The sequence below is a fragment of the Festucalex cinctus genome, chromosome 2, assembly GCF_051991245.1.
Source record: "Festucalex cinctus isolate MCC-2025b chromosome 2, RoL_Fcin_1.0, whole genome shotgun sequence".
In the NCBI taxonomy this organism is placed as follows: Eukaryota; Metazoa; Chordata; class Actinopteri; order Syngnathiformes; family Syngnathidae; genus Festucalex; species Festucalex cinctus.
Window position 1 is genome coordinate 5,177,221 of NC_135412.1, and position 18,033 is coordinate 5,195,253.

The window sequence follows — 18,033 nt, forward strand, 5'->3', positions numbered from 1 at the left end:
TAGCGCCCATGTTGTTGTTGCTGTTTCCTGTTTCCCACGCATGACATGTTTCTGTGCCATTGTCAAGAGCGCCAGTTCTGGGGGGAAAAGCATCCCAGCTGTCAGACTGGCCCTGAAGCTGGTGTGTAAAACATTGAAGATAAATATAGCTCAAGATAGTATTGTGACGGCTGCACAATTGCTTTCTTATGGCTTGTTTGCATTTTTGAAGTGATACTTTATTTTGAAAAATAGTGGATTTCCTTGTGCTGTTGTTTACAGTAATGTCATATGTAAGAGAAACAGTATACAGTGTTCCCTCGCTATATCCTGGTTCACTTTTCACAGCTTCGTTGATTTTTATCTGTGACCATAATGATATGAATCCCTGGTTTACCGGACTATTTTTCTTGCTATTTTCCTTCCATTTAGGTTGGACCCATCAAAAAATGTTTTTTTATTTTTATTTTTTTTATTTATTTTTATTTTTTTTATGGGTGCAATTCCACAGTCTGAGATCATAAAAATTAGGGGTGTTAAAAAAAAAAATCGATTCGGCAATATATCGCGATATTACATTGCGCAATTCTCGAATCGATTCAATAGGCGGCCGAATCGATTTTTAAACATCCATTTTTGATGGAAAAATATTCACCAAAATGTCTTATGGTTCACACCTTAAGCATGAAAGAACGTTATATTAATGGAACATTTAGTCTTAATATTTTATTTAAATTCTGTTCAAAACATGAAACAGATTACAACCTGTATACAACTGTACTTTCAGATAAATAAATAATACATTTTCCTCCAAATCTAACACTGTACAAGTTTACTGATTAGTATTTTCTAAATTTGAATACAAAAAAAATCGCAACAATCAAATCATGAATTCGTATAGGGATTAATCGGTATCGAATCGAATCGTGTCCTATGAATCGTGAAACAAATCGAATCGTCAGGTACTAGGCAATTCACACCCCTAATAAAAATCATTACCTCAGCGCAGGTGCTTCACACAGACCATTCAGAAATTCAGAATGTTGTTCAGATGTCCTGTTCGGTTATTCAGGAGCCAGTGCCTGCAATTAAAGTAAAAAGCTGAGTGCAAATATGAGCGAAGCACCATGCATGTTCTTCACTACAGCAGCGGTTAAGGATGACAATGTGGCAGCAATGGCGGCAATAACGTTTCTTCTTCTTATAGTTGAGTCTTGAAATGCCTTACCTTAACTAGAATCCAGTGTTGCATTGTGGCCAAAAGGTACAATCCTGGTAGATTCATAAGCCTTTTGGATCCTCCCTTTTTGTTGTGAAACCAAACTTCCATGACTTCTTATTCATTTTAATACAACAATAAATTTTACTCATTGCAGGTAATGTTTGAATGTAACCCCCGCGATAAACGAGGGAACACTACAATCCTAAAAAATTTGAGACCCCGACCATGCTCACGTTTGGCAGCTTGTACAGTCGTGGTGATGATAACTGATCAAGATGTCCTTTAAAAATACTTAGGACTCGGTGTAAAAACTGGTGCGTCTTCATTTTTGTGGCAATTCTAGTCTAGTTTACCATATTTATGAATTTGGCTGACCATGTTGCGTCTCACTGTGAGTTCACGCATATTATATTGCACACCCTGCGTATCTGGCGATTTGTAGACCAAAAGTAGACTAGATTTTAGACTAGCTAAAAGAAGGTCTAAGTTGTGGAGTAGGTGGTGTACAGCAATTTTAGGATTTGATCAAGGCACAGTCATACATATCCTGAGCTCCTTCGACGTGTGTGTAAACGTAAGCTTTTATTGATTTTAAAAAGATAAACTGTGACTACTAACTAGTAGGGATGTACGATAAGAGCAATATCGTGATATTGCGATATTAAAACTGCCACAATATCGTCGTTGTCATGTTTACAATATTTAAAAGGAACACATCTGTTAAAAAAGTCAGGTTGATTTCCATTTGTGCAGTTCTAGCACCCTCTGGTGGCTAGTTTATTTAAGTTTCATTGGAGATGTTTTGGCCTTCTATGTTTAAAATCGATGCTAATTGTCAGGTGAAGGGGAACCGAATTTGCTTGTGAAGCGATCAATGTGTGCTTGCATTAGCAAGTAAGTGCCTCAATATTATTAGAGATTGTAAGGTGGTTTATATGCATTGCTGTTATGTACAAAAGCACAATATTGTGCTTTTTTTTTTAAATATGAGCTCTCTCTTTTTTTTTTTTTACAAGATTGTGATCTTTTTTAAATACCTCCAACATATCGTGACCTTCATATTGTGATAATATCGTATCGTGATGTTTGGATATCGTTACATCCCTACTAACTAGAAGACAAGCTGAACATACCATTGTTGTTAAAAGGCATTCAAAACTTAGCAAATTTGAATTCTGCACCATTGTGACATAGGATCGTGTCTCATTATTCAACGTTCAACTCTTGCGAGCAGAATTTCTCATCCAGCTCTCGTATTGTAGTTTTATTGTTTGTGCAGATATCTCAGTTGAAGTCGCCGTGATGTGTTTGCCACACCCAGTCAACCTTTATGTGGTTGAGGTCGAATGCTGGATGTGGATGACTTGAGAGGCACTGCACCTCAGCATCAGCATCTCTCTCTGTCTCCCAACAACATCATCAACACCAACCGTGTTCACATTCCCTTCCCTTATTTCCTTCTTAACGTCACATCTAATTCTGCAAACATTGTCACATCTCATTTGGATCATTTAAGCAACACGCACGCACAAACACCCACGCCATCCCCATATTCTGGACTTGTGTACTGGCAAATCCTGTGGCCATGAAAGGCTGTGATTGGTCACAGTCCAGCGTGGGTGGGAACGGATTATGGATCAATTTGGTTTCTGGAATTACACAAAGGCGACGTGCGTGTGTGTGCGTGTGTGGATGTGGCTTGCTCTGTTTTACGGAGAGGGAGGGGAGAGGGAAGGAGGAAAGGAAGTAGGTTAATATATTTGACATCACTTAGATATGAACCTTGGCACTTTGGCCCAGATTAGGCAGCGTGTCTGCACTGCAAAATTTATCACATGCTTCCTCACTTTTATGAGCATGGAAGTGTGCAGCAAAATAGGAAGTCTGTAATGTGCCTGTGGCTTGGTCTAAAAAAGACCTATAGCTGTGTTATTCGTGAATGATCCACCGCTTTTTTTGACTGAGACACGACAAAAATAGACTCATTCATAAATCCTTCTAGTGGTTGAGTGGCGGTGGTGTAGGCTGCAAGATATAATGGAATAGCTGATCACTCACTTTTGTGTCATTCATGCATAAGACCAAACATTTTTGTCACATTATCTAATAGACCCCTTCAGAGTTTGTAAACAATGTGACGCAATTTAAAGGGCGGGGCTTAGCTGGAGGCAAAAACACCTCAGTGGCGTGTGGTTCTAACACCGGTCAGCATATTTTCATAGAATGTTCACGTCGGAATGGTTGCGGAAAACGGCCATTTGAGTTAATGTGTGAGTAAATTGACTCCCCACGACCGTGAATGTTACTTTAAAAAGTTAACTCTGACTGATGGGACGATATTTACTGACCCCTACGCACTCACGCACTGGATAGACGATTTAATGGGACTGCCCACCGTGCAATGAACGGACATTTAAATCGACCTTATAGAAAAACTTAGCGTTTATATTAAAGATAAACTGAAGGCCTATGAATCATTACATGTCTACAACTACGTCTTAAATGGACATGTTCAGAATTTAGAATATAACAACTTGGGCGAGGACTTTTGTGTCGTGCGGTCGCAAGTGCTGCCAAGTCAACGACAGGGACAGAAGACGCGGCTATACGAGGCATGTACCTCTCCTATAAAAATTTTACAAGTTATCGACAACCATTGTGGGGCTTTCGCCTCGACAAAACTGAAACATACAGCTAACGTTTGGTTAGCTAGCGGTTAGCATTCGCGCATGTAGCATGTAAACACGGACTTTTTCTAAGTCCGTGCATGTAAAAAGAATCCCACAAATAATGACCAACTTAAGTAATTTCAATCACAACTAAGTCTAGCCCATATCATTGTCCAGGCTGAATCTGATAGTTTAATCTTACCTGATATGAAGTGTGTACTACAAACACGAGCATTGTTGATGATAGCCTCAGACAATCCAGTCCTTTCGCCTAATCGCGTTTAACCACATCCGTCTGCGATTGTTCTGACTGACAGAGGATGGGATGCGATAGAATTTCAAGATTTTGTTGGTGCTTTTACGGTTCTGGCAACCAAAAACACAACAAGACGACATTTTCTACAGCCAACCAGCATTGTTTACTTCTAGCTGCAATTCCGTTGCCTCTAGCGGCAAGTTGTTTTTGCCTCCAGTAAACACCGTGACGTCATCGTGACGTAGGCCATGAAGGGGTCTATATGTTAATATATTCTTCTGAACCCCTCATTCTAATCCTATAACATTTTCAGTGTAAAGTTAAACCTGCTTTGATGCTATGTTGTGGAATCGTGGTGCCTAAGAACTATGTTGAAATGATTCAATGAGCTTCACTTAACCAGGGGTGTCAAGTTCATGTTTGCTACAGCCACATTGTAGGTTTGTTTGTTTTTTCTCTCAAGGGGCCATTAATACTATATACTGTAATTGAGGAATTTGTAATAGCCTTAAATGTATTTTTACAGAGAAAAAAATGTTGACATCAAGGAAAAACAATCTGTTCAACTATTGAAAACCAGAGCGGGCTAACTATTTTTGGAAAGACACAGATATTATCAATCACATTGGTTCGTCTTCAGCGCCATATAAATTCAGTTTGGTGGGCAGGCGTCATTTAAATTCAGTTTAATGTTACAAACACTTTCAATTTACAACCTAAACAAGGTTTTTGGAGCTTGTAACGTAAATGTGACAATATAGAAGCCGACTTAATTAATGCAGCTACATCTTCAGCCTGAAAGCTGTTACGTGCCCTTCGGGAGTGTTCGCCGTATTTGTTTGTATGCAGCGTCCCAAATGACGCACAAATACGCACACTGGGGTCTGATTATGTGCGCCAGGTCAGCAGGGATGACCTACTTTTGGGTTCTGCCACAGCCGCTCACCAAATGGCGGACGCCCCGCCCTCCCCGAACTATCTTTCTTGACCGTAAGATCCATTTTGAGGCTTCTCACCTTCAGGTGAATTTAGTTCAAACTATTCGACTGAAAAGATTATGGAAAGTATTCATCTTTTTACAGTATATAGTACAGTGATTAGCAGTGACGTTAGAAGCAGCTCTCAACCGGCATACACAAGATAATAGAAATATAAAAGTTTGAGAAATTGGAAAGTGTTGGTGTCCATTGCTGCACATTTAAAAATTTTCAGTTTCAAGGATAAAAAAATGATACATTTACGAAATAAGTCATCTTAAACTAAACGTCAAGAGAGAAGGTGTAGAGAAAAGATCGAGACAATTTTGCATGATTCATTCCATTTTATTTTTGTCACCGTTTAGTCTAGAACAGGGGTGTCCAAACTTTTTCATTTGAGGGCCACATACAGAAAATCAGAGGGACGCAAGGGCCACATAATGTCACGAAGAGAAATTGTACAAATAATTTATTTGTGCCTTTGCATATTTAGAAAAATGCTACAGTACATAAACCAATGTATTTGTAATATGGCAGTAGGGTTATTATAGTTTTTTATTTTAGTTTTTATTTTGTTTTGAGTTTTTTTTTTTTTAATTAGTTTTCAGGGTGGTTCTGTTAGTTTTTATTAGTTTTAGTTCCTTAATAAATACTTAGTTTTAGTTTGGTTAGTTTCAGTATTAGTTTTAGTTTTTTAATGTGTATTACTTGTACGCACTATTTAAAAAAAAAACACCATGGGAGCAATGTCATCTGATGGTGCTTTTCTATTGGCTGCTACTAGATGACGTCACTTCTGTGTGACATACTTTCAATCGTCATTATTCCGGTTTTTATCAAAATGAATCTACTAAAAATCACATTTTAAATAATCACTAAAGGCTTATGCATTAAATTAATTACCGAAGACTATAACGAAGGACGTTTGCTATTATTATAGTTAGTTTTAGTTAGTTTTGTGAACATAAAATGTAATTTGTTAGTTTTCATTTGTTTTTTAAAGTATTTTCGTTTTTATTTTATTTCGTTAACAAAATTTTTTTATTTTTTGTTTTAGTTATTTCATTAGTTTTCATTAACTAAAATAACATTTAATGGCACCTGTGTTTTTCGACACCCACCCTTCTTACTTTAACCATCACCAAACATTTTTGTTTTTGTTAATTTATTTGAACTGAGTCAAATGCCATTTTTTAGCATATGTCGCGGGCCGCTGAAAAATGGACGGCGTGCCGTAAATGGCCTCCGGGCCGTAGATTGGACACAGTTGGTGCCTCCTTGAGCTCCCTTTTCCATCTTCTTTGTCTAGAACTTCATTCTGTCACCTCTTGCGTCACATTACATTGCCAGTTTCCAAAAGTCAAACTCTGGACAACAACTGATGACATCATGCACACTAGTGCTTCATGCAACAGGCAACAAAGAGCAAAATACATTTCAGGAGGGTTTAAAAATTTGTTCCAACATCGACTTCATCTTAAGTGGTTTCATTAAAGTATTGAAACATCTCACACAATTTACAGAGGAGGTTTGTGAAAATCTGAAACAGTGCTTAATAATGGTGTCAATGTATCACGCAGTCAATTTACTCACAAATTTACTTTGAATTAAAAACAACATGGGCATGCTTAAGTGAACACAAAGTTGATATAATTACTCTATTGTATAAATGACAACATGTGGATAAAACTGTTATTTCAGACATCTAATAAAGGAGCATTTCATTGTTCTTTCCTTCACTACGTCCCCGGCATACTAGATGAACAAAGTTATATGGATTTGGATAATTTCCCAAGGTATTCCTGATTATCACTCACGGCACCCAAGTGAGGAATTATTGCGTAGGCAATTGGAGAAAAAAAAAAAAAAAAAAAAAAGCTAGGGGAAAGTGTGACTATAAAATGGTGTGTAACCTTTCTACCACAAATGTAAATTTTGAATGAAGACTTCACAAAACACAGTTTGTTTTCTGAATTTTATGTTATATAAAGGCCATATCTGTCAGTGTAAGAGGTCTTATGAAAAGGTGGCATTGGCTGTGTTCTGCTCAAGCTTGATTCTGCTGCCCCCAAGAGGCCACAAGGCACTGATGCATGCTTCCTTCACTTACATGAAGAAGTTGAGCAAAACAATGTGCATTTCTTTATGTGCCGTCTGTTGTTTGACACTCACCCTTACTGTTGAAGTTGTTTCACTTCTTTTAATGTTTTTCTTTTTTTAACTAATTCCTCTTTCGCCCACAGATTTTTGAGCAGTTCCCCTGGATTTTGCTGACATTGCACTTGATCCCGCCTGGTTTCCCCTGAACAGGATGGACACTCTGGAGTCAGAGTTGACCTGCCCAATCTGCTTGGAGCTCTTTGAGGACCCGCTGCTGCTCCCCTGTGCCCACAGTCTCTGCTTCGGCTGCGCTCACCGCATCCTGGTCTCGCACTGTGCCACCAACGAGTCGGTTCAAAGTATCAGCGCCTTCCAGTGTCCCACCTGCAGATATGTCATTTCCCTGAGCCCCGATCGTGGACTTGAGGGACTCAAGAGAAACGTGACCTTGCAGAATATCATTGACAGAGTTCAGCAGGCCTCATCTTCAGCTGGGCTTCCTCTGCCGCTGCCCCTTCCCGGCCCCCAAAGCGGCCCTAACTCGCCCGGTGAAGAAGACAGCGAGCGGCTGGCACTGGTGCCCGTCAGCGCTGCCATGTCAAGCCCAGGCACCCCCCCGGAGCCGGTCCAGTGCCAGTTCTGCGAGCAGGATCCGCCGCAGGAGGCGATCAAGACGTGCGTGACCTGTGAAGTGTCGTACTGCGAGGAGTGCCTCAGGGCCACTCACCCCAACAAGAAGCCATTTACCGGACATCGGCTCATTGAGCCCATGCCGGGCTCCCACCTGCGAGGGCTCCAGTGCTTGGAGCACGAGGAGGAAAAGGTCAACATGTACTGTGTAACTGATGAGCAGCTCATCTGCTCCCTCTGCAAACTGGTGGGAAGGCATAGAGACCACCAGGTGGCAGCACTGAGTGAGCGCTTTGAAAAACTAAGGGTGAGTCATTTCATTTTTTTATTTTTTTTTTTACTTCTGGACAACCATTTGATCTGTGAATTACGACGGCCACGTACAAATATTTATTTATTTATTTATTTTTTAGAGGGCGGGGTCAATATGACGAGAAAAAAAGTGGCAAATTTGCTGTTTGTGTTGGCAGAAAGGAAACGCATATGTCACGCTAGACAAGTCACAGTTTGCAAAATGTCTACAGAGGAAGCACTCCTTAAAATGTACTTTTCGGTCGGGTTTTTAAACAAGGAGATATTATTTGCTTTAGCAGAGATAGACAATATCATAGTTGCCAGTTTATAAACCACTTTTTTTTCTCGTTATATTAAAAAGTGGCAATTTTGCCACTTTTTCTCGTCATATTGCCTCCCCTAAAAAATTTTTAATAAAAAAAAATTGTACGTACTCCGGTTTCCTCCCACATTCCAAAGACATGCATGGCAGGTTAATTGGGCGCTCCGAATTGTGCCTAGGTGTGAGTGTGAGCGTGGATGGTTGTTCGTCTCTGTGTGCCCTGCGATTGGCTGGCAACCAGTCCAGGGTGTCCCCCGCCTACTGCCCAGAGCCAGCTGAGATAGACGCCATCACCCCCCGCGACCCTTGTGAGGAATAAGCGGTCAAGAAAATGGATGGATGGAAAATTGTACGTGGCCCTAATACGCCGTCGTAGTACGATTGAGCCCATGGACGTGGCATCGTTTACATCAGTGTTTTACAACCTTTATTGAGACAAGGTAATTTTTTTTTTACTTTTAAAATGTTCTGCCTGCCACTTCACTAACATTGTCATTGACAAATACAAAAATATACCTTATAGGTAGTAAATAAATATTTCTCCAACCAAGTTAGCAACAGTGAGTAACTTCCTATAGCACACATGATAATCTATCATGGCATACAAAAATTACTGGTTTCCATGGCCACGTTCAGCTGAAAATTTATTTTTATTTCAGTATATTGGAAACCATTTAGAAATAACATGTTTGGAAACAACACCGTTGTTGCTTCTGTCAAAATGTTGAGAGTGGTTCTCTGAGAAAACATACTTGAGTGTTCACTCTGGACAATACATCACGACTTTAAGAAAAAAAAAACAAAAAAAAAACAGGAGCGTTAACAGCACTGTTATTGCTTGTGTGCTGGTCAAGATAGTGATTGTCTGAGCCATTTATCCAGTAAAGTGCATTACTGCAACCTTTGCAGTGCCACATTTTAAATCCAAACATCCTGAAAGGTATTAAAATCTAGTTTGGATTATAGCCTGCAAGAGAAGATGTACGTTTGTGCTTATAGTGTTTCGTCACAAACCGACATAGTCTGGGATGTAAATTAGAGCATTTTTACTATAACAGGGATTGTTTTGACAATGTTATTATAGGTCCACAAAACCTTTCAAGAAGACAAAAAAAAAAAAAAAAAAAAAAAGAAATTTCCTGTTTATGATGTGTATGGTTTTAAAATCAGTGTCAATTTCAAAACAGAATTAAGTAACAAAATGTGCGGGCTTCTCTGTCTAAACAGTTATCAGATCTGCCTGGATATTTTCTGGAAGGACATCAGAGGTTAAATAAGGGTCAACTCAGAAGAACAAAGATGTCATTTCATGGTGTATCAAAAATGATTAATCTGAACAATCGGATTATGAGTCCCCTCAGGGCATTTTTACAATATATTTGGAGATTGCTCTGATACATATATTTACCAACATTACTGTTCTCCTTTTTTCTTTTTTTCCCCTCCGGCTATGTATTTGGAGCACATTACAATCACCTCCTATAAGTCAGTGAGAGACTTGTTGTTACAACAAATAAAAACATTGAAGACAAATCACTGTGCTTAAGTGGACAGACATATCTGCATAATAATGTCTTATACGTGGCCTCACTAGTCTAAACATGACATCATGATTAATATTACGTTTGTGGAATAAGAGTTAGGAAGCAAAATCCATGCAGCCACTTTAACCCATCTCATGGGGCGGCCATTTTGCCACTTGCTGTCGACTGAAGATGACATCACAGTTGCTCAGGACTCAGGAAACAGCCAATCACAGCTCAGCTCCAGAAAACAGGTGAGCTGTGATTGGTCGTTGCTTGAGCCCTGAGCAACTGTGACGTCATCTTCAGTTGACAACAAGTGGCAAAATGGCCGCCCCCTGAGATGCATGAAAAGGGATGGATTTTGCTGCTTAACTCATTCCACGAACTCAATATCAACCAGAATGCCATATTTAGACTAGTGGGGCTGCATAGAACAGATTACTGCCAAAAATTAAATAAATTGTGGTTGACTGCACCTTTAAGCATGAAAGAAAACATGTCTTTGTTCATGAATAACCAAATGAGTTTTGAGCAGGTTTCATGGTGATTACATCTTTGGAGTTATTAGGCAATTAGCATGATCACGAAGCCATGCTGGGGCACGGGGTGTGTGCACAGAGCCATGTATACAGTGTGACTATGGATGCGTGTATGGGGGGCCCTTAAATAATGGAACGACACGGCAATTTTCATTGAGCCCGCAGGTTAATGAGTGCCAATCACCTGCTGGGTGTTAGGTGCAGCTTAATTGAGCGTAGCGATACCGTATGATTCTGCTGCTGTCATGGATGGAGATGAGCTACACGTGTATTTGGAAGGGAGGGCGGAACTGATTGAAAATCCTGCCACAATGATGATGAAACTCTGTTTTCACTCAACAAAACAGCATTCATCTGAAAAATACATCCGTTACAGTGGGACATTACCTAACAAGTCACATTGCATTTAAGCAAGACAACATGCATGATTTTTTAATTCGGTCCATCCTTCCAGACTTTTCTGAACTTGACATTTCCTAAAGGCCTCTCACGTCAGCCGACTTTTATAATTAAAACTTCAAAATGTCCTCTCACTCAGATTTTTTTTGCCTCTTCCATTTGGACTCTGACAAGTCAGGAAAAAAAAATATTGCGACCCATTTCACGGCTCTTGCTTTTTTTGCGCTGATGTGCTGTCAATTTGAGATATCCGGACGTCTCTCGTACTTGCTCGTTCGCTCAGATACGCGTGCACACGCGCACACAAATAATGAATACGAGATAACTAGTATAGTTTCCTTTTTCAGTCAAAGTCTGATAAGAGCCATAGGGGTTATTGTTGGAGTACCCATCCTTTTTCCGAGATAAAATTACCCACAGGCGCTTGGAAAGAACACATTTTAGTTCCGGATGGTGGGTCAGAGTGGGAAAAGCCTCCAGGATAAAAGACGGGGAGCTGTTGTGTGAGCTCCGGCTGTCATATGCTTTAGTGTGAGTTTTTTTTTTTATTTATTTTTTATTTTTTTTAGTAATCCATTAGCTTTAATCAACTGCCATTTAGTGCTGACAACATCATTTGATCAACTGTGTACACAAACGTATTAGAGATAGGCAGATATGTTTTTCTCAGAGCCGATACCGATTATTACTAGTCAAGGAGGCCGATGAGTGATATTTGAAACCAATATTAATTTTCATAAAAAAAAAAAAAGGGGGGGGGGGGGTGGAATACTGGCATCAACATTTTTAAAAATAGAAATGACAATCCTGACCCTGAAAAATTGTTCAGACTTTTCAAAATGTAGAAGTAAAAAAACAAACTTTGATAATAGATTTTTTTTAAAATTAAAAAAAAAATAAAATGTTCAGGGAGCTCCCAAGATTATCAGTACGTCTTAATAAGTTAAATGGAAACTTAAACAAAGTATCATAGCTCTCTACAGTTTTCTAAAGTAAATATTTTCCCCAAAATGGAAGAAAAATGAAACCTTGAGCTCTCATTTCTCTTTGTTTTAATGTCAAACAAAAACAAAAACTTCAGAAGGTTCTCAGGGTCAGCAGCATCTCTTATAAAGCTCACTGAAGATGTAAATAAATAGCTCCCTGAGGTTAAAAAGGTTTTATATTTACCTTTTATCGGCCGTCGGATTTTTGAATATTTGTCAAAATGCCCAATATCGGCGCTGATAATCATTTATCGGTCTAGCCCTCATACGAATGTGGGCATAAAAGTGCCAAAAAGTCAAACAGCAAGCATGAAATATGACTAACAGGTGAGCAAGAACGCGACATGAGTTAAACCTCCTTGTCGATCAATAGTCAGCCTGATAAGTCCGTATTTAACCATGTCATCGGCTTCCAACGAAGACATTTGTGCTGCTTTTGCGTTTGTGTGCCAGCATCGTATTAAGGTCATCCTTTAAGCTCTCTGCACCACGATGAAGATCACGCATAAACACAAACTAACGCAAATCCCACTGTTGAGTTTCAGATTAAAATTGATCTACACAGGGCAAATGCTGGATCAAAACACGTGGAATGTGATATTGTAAAATATGCAGTTTATGCTCTTAGCTGCATTGCCAGATTGTAGCTGTTCGAGAAAGGCACCACAGTAACACTCATCTTGGATTAATTCTAGGAGGGAAAAAAAAGAAGAAGTTGTGTTTGGGACAGCATCAGATGGGCTTAAGCATGCTCGATTAGGCAATTCGGAGAAGCTCTCGCAAGCAAAGGAGGCAGCTTGCAAGTAGGGAGGCGATCTGAAAAAGGGAGAATAGAAGAAAAAAAAAAAGAGGAAGGAAGACAGCGCTGATGTGCTGTCACCTGTTTGCCGGTTCGTTAGCCGCAGGCGCTGCATGCTCTCTCTCATAGGAGGGTGAAAAAGCTTTTGAAGCCTAATTTGCCGCTTGGCCGGGTTTGCGCATGGCTTGCTGCTCACTGGAGTGGCTGTCCCACTCACATCCTCTGCTAGTGCACGACTCTTTCTGAGGCTCGGACGGGACAACATGAGGAGGCAGTGCAGGGATGAGGGTTATCACCCTCGTGCAGAGGTATGGCAAATACGCTTGGAAACTTGCTGGGGTGCTTTGAAATCTCAAACTTTTACCTAAGACTCTCCTTAAAGAGTGAAATGATCACGTTGATTTAATAGTGTCTGTTTTGTGAAGACGAGTTTGTGTCCAAACTTACTTGGCTTGTGGAAACCAAAAGGAGATCTGCACTTTTGCTGTCATTCCAGGTTTTGTCGTCGTTTTGGTTGCGTGGATTCCTTCTCATTCATGTCAACTCGATGTCTTTCTTTTTTTCTTTTTCCAGCAAGCCTTGGATTCGAACCTGAGCAATTTGATCAAGAGGAACAATGAGCTGGAGTCGCTAATGGGGAAATTGATTCAGACTTGTCAACATGTGGAGGTGAGTGTTCTCCTGAGGTTTGCCAGAGATCGACATCATCAGCCACATACGGTTAGATTCACTGGGCCGCGGGATTAATTATGTAAATGTTGAGCGAGAGTCATGTCTCCCCTTTTTATTGCGCACGACAACAAAATGAAGTTATTTTTCTTATCATCGAAATTGATGATGCTGCAATAGCGTTGTAGCCTCATTGCTCTCACTGAGTTTCCAATCAGTTTGTTTTGTCATCCCTAAATTGTATCAGATGCACATTTCTAGGGTTTCTCACTTAATTTCTGTCCATTACTTCTATCATACATCTTCAGCAAATGGCCAACAGTTAAGAATTGTGGTTTATTTTGTGGCTGATAATGATGAATTTGTCCTGTGTTCAGACGAAGTGCAGATATTTGATGAGTTATTCATTAGTTTGTGGTATTATGGCTTAACGTGTTGGATACAAAACCGAGGGCAGTGCGTCGCACGTAGCTAAGCTGACGGTGGTATTTGTTGGCATCTCTGTTTTAAGCCGGCGCACTGCACATTCCATACACAATCGTTCAAAGAAGCTTTTATATAAAGCAACGCCTGTGGCTTCAAACTGCAGCAGCATCTCTTTGGAGTTAATGGAGAGCGGCATCTTTGCCTGACACGGCCCTTACAAAGTATCGTGCTTCATCAAGATATGTACGTGTTGTTTGTGAAGACGGCGCTCTGTGCTTTGTGGTAAGATAAAGCTAAGTTTTGATGATGCAGGAATTTCAAATTTGCCCCCCCTTCAAAATAAAACAGACATGAATAAATGATGCCCAAAACAAGGGGTGAAGAACACTTGTCCCACTCCAACCGCCCCTGTGCATTATGGTTCACACACACACTCCAGACTCCTAAAATAGCTTGAGGAGAGTCCATTTGAATTCACTTGTGTTGGGAGTGCGCTTTGATGTGAGTTGGAAATGACATGGCGGGTTACACAGGAAATTCACTGACCTGACAGTCCCCCCAGCTCCTTTCGGATTTCTCATCGGCTTTATTATCAAGCTCAGTTCATCTGCATTGTAAAATGGTTGAACGCTCGCCAGCTTTTTCCAGCGTTTAATTGAATCACTTGATCGCCATGCCATGTTACATTCTGTCATATGGTCCAGTAAGCTTTGCCAACAGTCATTAAATACTCCACTTGGCTGCGTTGCACATGCTGTGCTCTGCATACCAACTGTGTGGAAGCAACTATCTACCTCCCTTTATTAGGGATGTAACGATAAGGGCAATATCGTGATATTAAAACTGCCACAATATCGTCATCTTCTCAATATTTAAAAGGAACACATATGCTAAAAAAAAAAAAAAAAAAAAGTCAGGTTGATTTACATTTGTGCAGTTCTAGCACCCTCGAGTGGCTAGTTTATTAGTGCAATTTAATTTTAATTTGTGATGTTTTGGCCTTCTATGTTTAAAATATATGCTAATTGTTAGATGAAGGGGAACCTAATTTGCTTGTGAAGCGATCAACGTGTGCTTGCATTAGCAAGTAAGTGCCTCAATATTGTTATTAGCGATTGTAGGTGGTTTATATGCATTGCTGTTATGTACAAAAGCACAATATTGTACATTTAGTATGAGCTCTTTTTTTTTTTACAATATTGTGATCTTTTTTAAATACCGCCAACCCCCCACAATATTGTGATAATTATCGTATCGTGACCTTCATATCGTGATATCGTATCGTCATTACATCTCTCCCCTTTATATGGGGCTGTAGCATTTCTAATGTCTAACAACTGAACTCCACTTTAAGTCTGAATCAGAATCAGAAAAAGCTGATAAATCTCCAATATTAATTTTTTAAGAAAAAGCGGGGGTTGGCTCCCACCACAACATGCAACCCCAAAAAAAAAAAAAATTATCCAACAAAACATTTAATAATATTTGTACCTTATCATTTAAAGTCTTAAAGGCAACACAACTAGTGTACTGTACAGTACAGCTATTTTTCTTATTAAATTTACAAAGTTAACAAGTGTTTAGAAGAGTGAGATGCTCAGTAGATGCACAACTCTCCCCCCCAAAACAAACTTTTTTTCTTTTCTTTTTTTTTTTAGCGACCTCCGCTTCGCGAAAATTCACCTATCACGGGCAGCTGTGGAGCATATCACCCGTGAAAAGTGTGGGAACATAAAAAAATAAATAGACCAACTTACAACAAAGAATTAACTTTTGAACGTGTTTTTGTCTGTGACAGAAAAGATTGGAAGTGCATCATTTTGCCTGAAAAAAAATAAAATAAATAAAAACAGAAATTAGCACCACTGCCACCTACTGTGGTGGATGAGCAATTACACTTTTTCCTTCTTGTACGACCAAAAAATAAATAAATAAATAAATAAAAGGATTTCCAGGTTGCACACATCCCTCCTGGTGTTGCACCTCGTTACCGAAGCAGTAGCAGAAAATTCTATTCTAATTCTATTGGGAGCCATCCCAAAGGGATCAATAAAGTCAAGTCTAAGTCCAAATCTAATCAAGTATATTTTCACAGTTTTTGAAAGTTTACTCCTCTGTATACTCCAAGGAAGTGTCTCACTGTGTCTTCCCTCGCAGGTGAATGCATCTCGCCAGGAGGGCAAGCTCTTGGATGAGTGCGACACTCTGATCGACATCATCCAGCAGAGGAGACAGATAATTGGCAACAAGATTAAGGAGGGGAAGGTAAGGGGACTTAGTAGTTTAAATAAGTATTGATCAGAAAAAAAAACAAAAACACTTGTGACTCTCAAGCCTTTTTGGGGGTCAAATATAGTACTTTCGTTTCTTCCTATCCCGTTGACCCCTCTGGTATTTACTTTACGGCTTGGCATCCAAACAGATGGAATGCCCCAAAATAGGTCCTGCTGCATCCAGGAGAGTGACTATTCATGTACTGTAAACTTTTCATGATGCACTGAATGGAACTTTCACAATATAAAACACCAGTTTAACATGTAGGATGCCATTAAACTCACAACCTTTTTCCATCAATACATTTTTATTTGATGCAGCCCTAGGCAGGACCGATAAGACTTAAAATAGTCTGCAATGGTTAAAGACTTGGCACAGCATCCGATTTGAACAGAGATTACAACATTCATGCCAAATTGCTGACAAAATGTCCTTTGACCTAATTTCAGTGCGACCTCAATCTGTCTCTTAAAATCTCTGTCTGTATGCACAGAGTGGAATTGGTAGTTATTTAAAGGTCGTACTAAACCAGACATTCACAGACTAGCATAGAATGGAGAATATTGTTTATGGGTTTATATTTGACAGTCAATCACATCAAGAGACTTTGTAGATAAGATTGTAGATAAGCACATTGTCTCATACTTAAGCACTGCCCCACTGTTTAAGATTGCATGAATACAAAATCCATCCATCCATTTTCCATACCACTTGTACTGTTTATGGCTATGTACTGTATATATAGAATATATGTCATAAAAGTTGCCAAACAAAACTGATTTGCTTTTTTCTTTCATACTGTTTGAACACAACTATATGACACAGGCTAATCATACTGTATGTAAAATATCAAAAAGTATAAAGATATTAATGCTCAGATTTGTGTGACACTGACGGAAAAGTGTGGTTTATCAAATACATCATAATAGTAAGAGTGGTTGGAAAATAATAGCTGAATTACCGAATGGAATTGATCTTTTTTGTCATTGCAAAAGGAACATGAAAAACAATGACCACCAGAGGGAGACAGGACGGAAAAGGCCTGTCATAACCAGAGACCTTAGATGAGAAGGGAAGACGCAAGGGAGGAGGAGGCAAAAAAAGACGACCCCCCCCCCCCCCAAAAAAAAAAACAAAAAAACAAAAACAAAAAACAAGGCTTGAGATGCTGGGGAGGGAGTCATATTTGGTGGGCAGTGATGGCTAAAAGTAAAGTGGTATATGCAGGATGTCATTGTGGATGTGTGTGCGGATCACATGTCCCAGCTGATCAGCATAACATCCCATTTCCATGGAGACAGTATTCAGTCTATGGACACAGCTAGTAGAGGGAGGAGAGAGGTCCGGCAGCATCCCTTCCATGAGAAAGTCCAGATAATGGTTGGATCACAGGGTCAGAACACTGGAAACTAGTATGAATAATAATAATAATAATAATAATGCTAATATCTGTTTAGGATAAAAAAAAATAAAAAAAAAGTTATTATCTAACATCGTGGACAGGTGACATTTCTAAAAAAAAAAAAAAAAAAAAAGAAGAAGAAGAAGAAGAAAAATAGCACAAATAGATGGCAAGCCTGTAGCAAACCCGGCCAGAAAATGGCGAAGCGTACTGGTGTTCCTTAAAGTTGTTTATTCCTTCCTTGTTCAGTTCTTTGACACACCACAAGAGCTATACAGTAAACATCCATCCATCCATCCATCCATTTTCTTGACCGCTTATTCCTCACAAGGGTCGCGGGGGCTGCTGGCGCCTATCTCAGCTGGCTCTGGGCAGAAGGCGGGGGACACCCTGGACTGGTTGCCAACCAATCGCAGGGCACACAGAGACGAACAACCATCCACACTCACACGCACACCTAGGGACAATTCGGAGCGCCCAATTAACCTGCCATGCATGTCTTTGGAATGTGGGAGGAGACCGGAGTACCCGGAGAAGACCCACGCGGGTACGGGGAGAACATGC

The 18,033-nt window shown here is 39.8% G+C and overlaps 1 protein-coding gene and 1 long non-coding RNA gene across 5 annotated transcripts in view; one reads left to right on the plus strand and one right to left on the minus strand.

The window, feature by feature from the left end:
- Positions 1-18,033, minus strand: part of LOC144013481 (uncharacterized) — a 104,371-nt gene that overhangs the window by 12,173 nt on the left and 74,165 nt on the right. For 2 of the 3 annotated variants that reach the window (XR_013282256.1, XR_013282258.1), the window contains 2 exons: positions 13,146-13,289; positions 979-1,061 (listed from right to left, as the gene is read on the minus strand). This is a non-coding gene — a long non-coding RNA (uncharacterized LOC144013481). The remainder of the gene's footprint in view (positions 1-978; positions 1,062-13,145; positions 13,290-18,033) is intronic. The other variant, XR_013282257.1, reaches the window with a different exon arrangement.
- Positions 1-18,033, plus strand: part of LOC144013480 (E3 ubiquitin-protein ligase Midline-1-like) — a 35,788-nt gene that overhangs the window by 10,536 nt on the left and 7,219 nt on the right. For both annotated transcript variants that reach the window (XM_077512427.1, XM_077512425.1), the window contains exons 2-4: positions 7,347-8,140; positions 13,272-13,367; positions 15,951-16,058. In XM_077512427.1, the coding sequence (XP_077368553.1) occupies positions 7,415-8,140; positions 13,272-13,367; positions 15,951-16,058 (930 nt within the window). In that variant the 5' untranslated portion in view covers positions 7,347-7,414. The remainder of the gene's footprint in view (positions 1-7,346; positions 8,141-13,271; positions 13,368-15,950; positions 16,059-18,033) is intronic.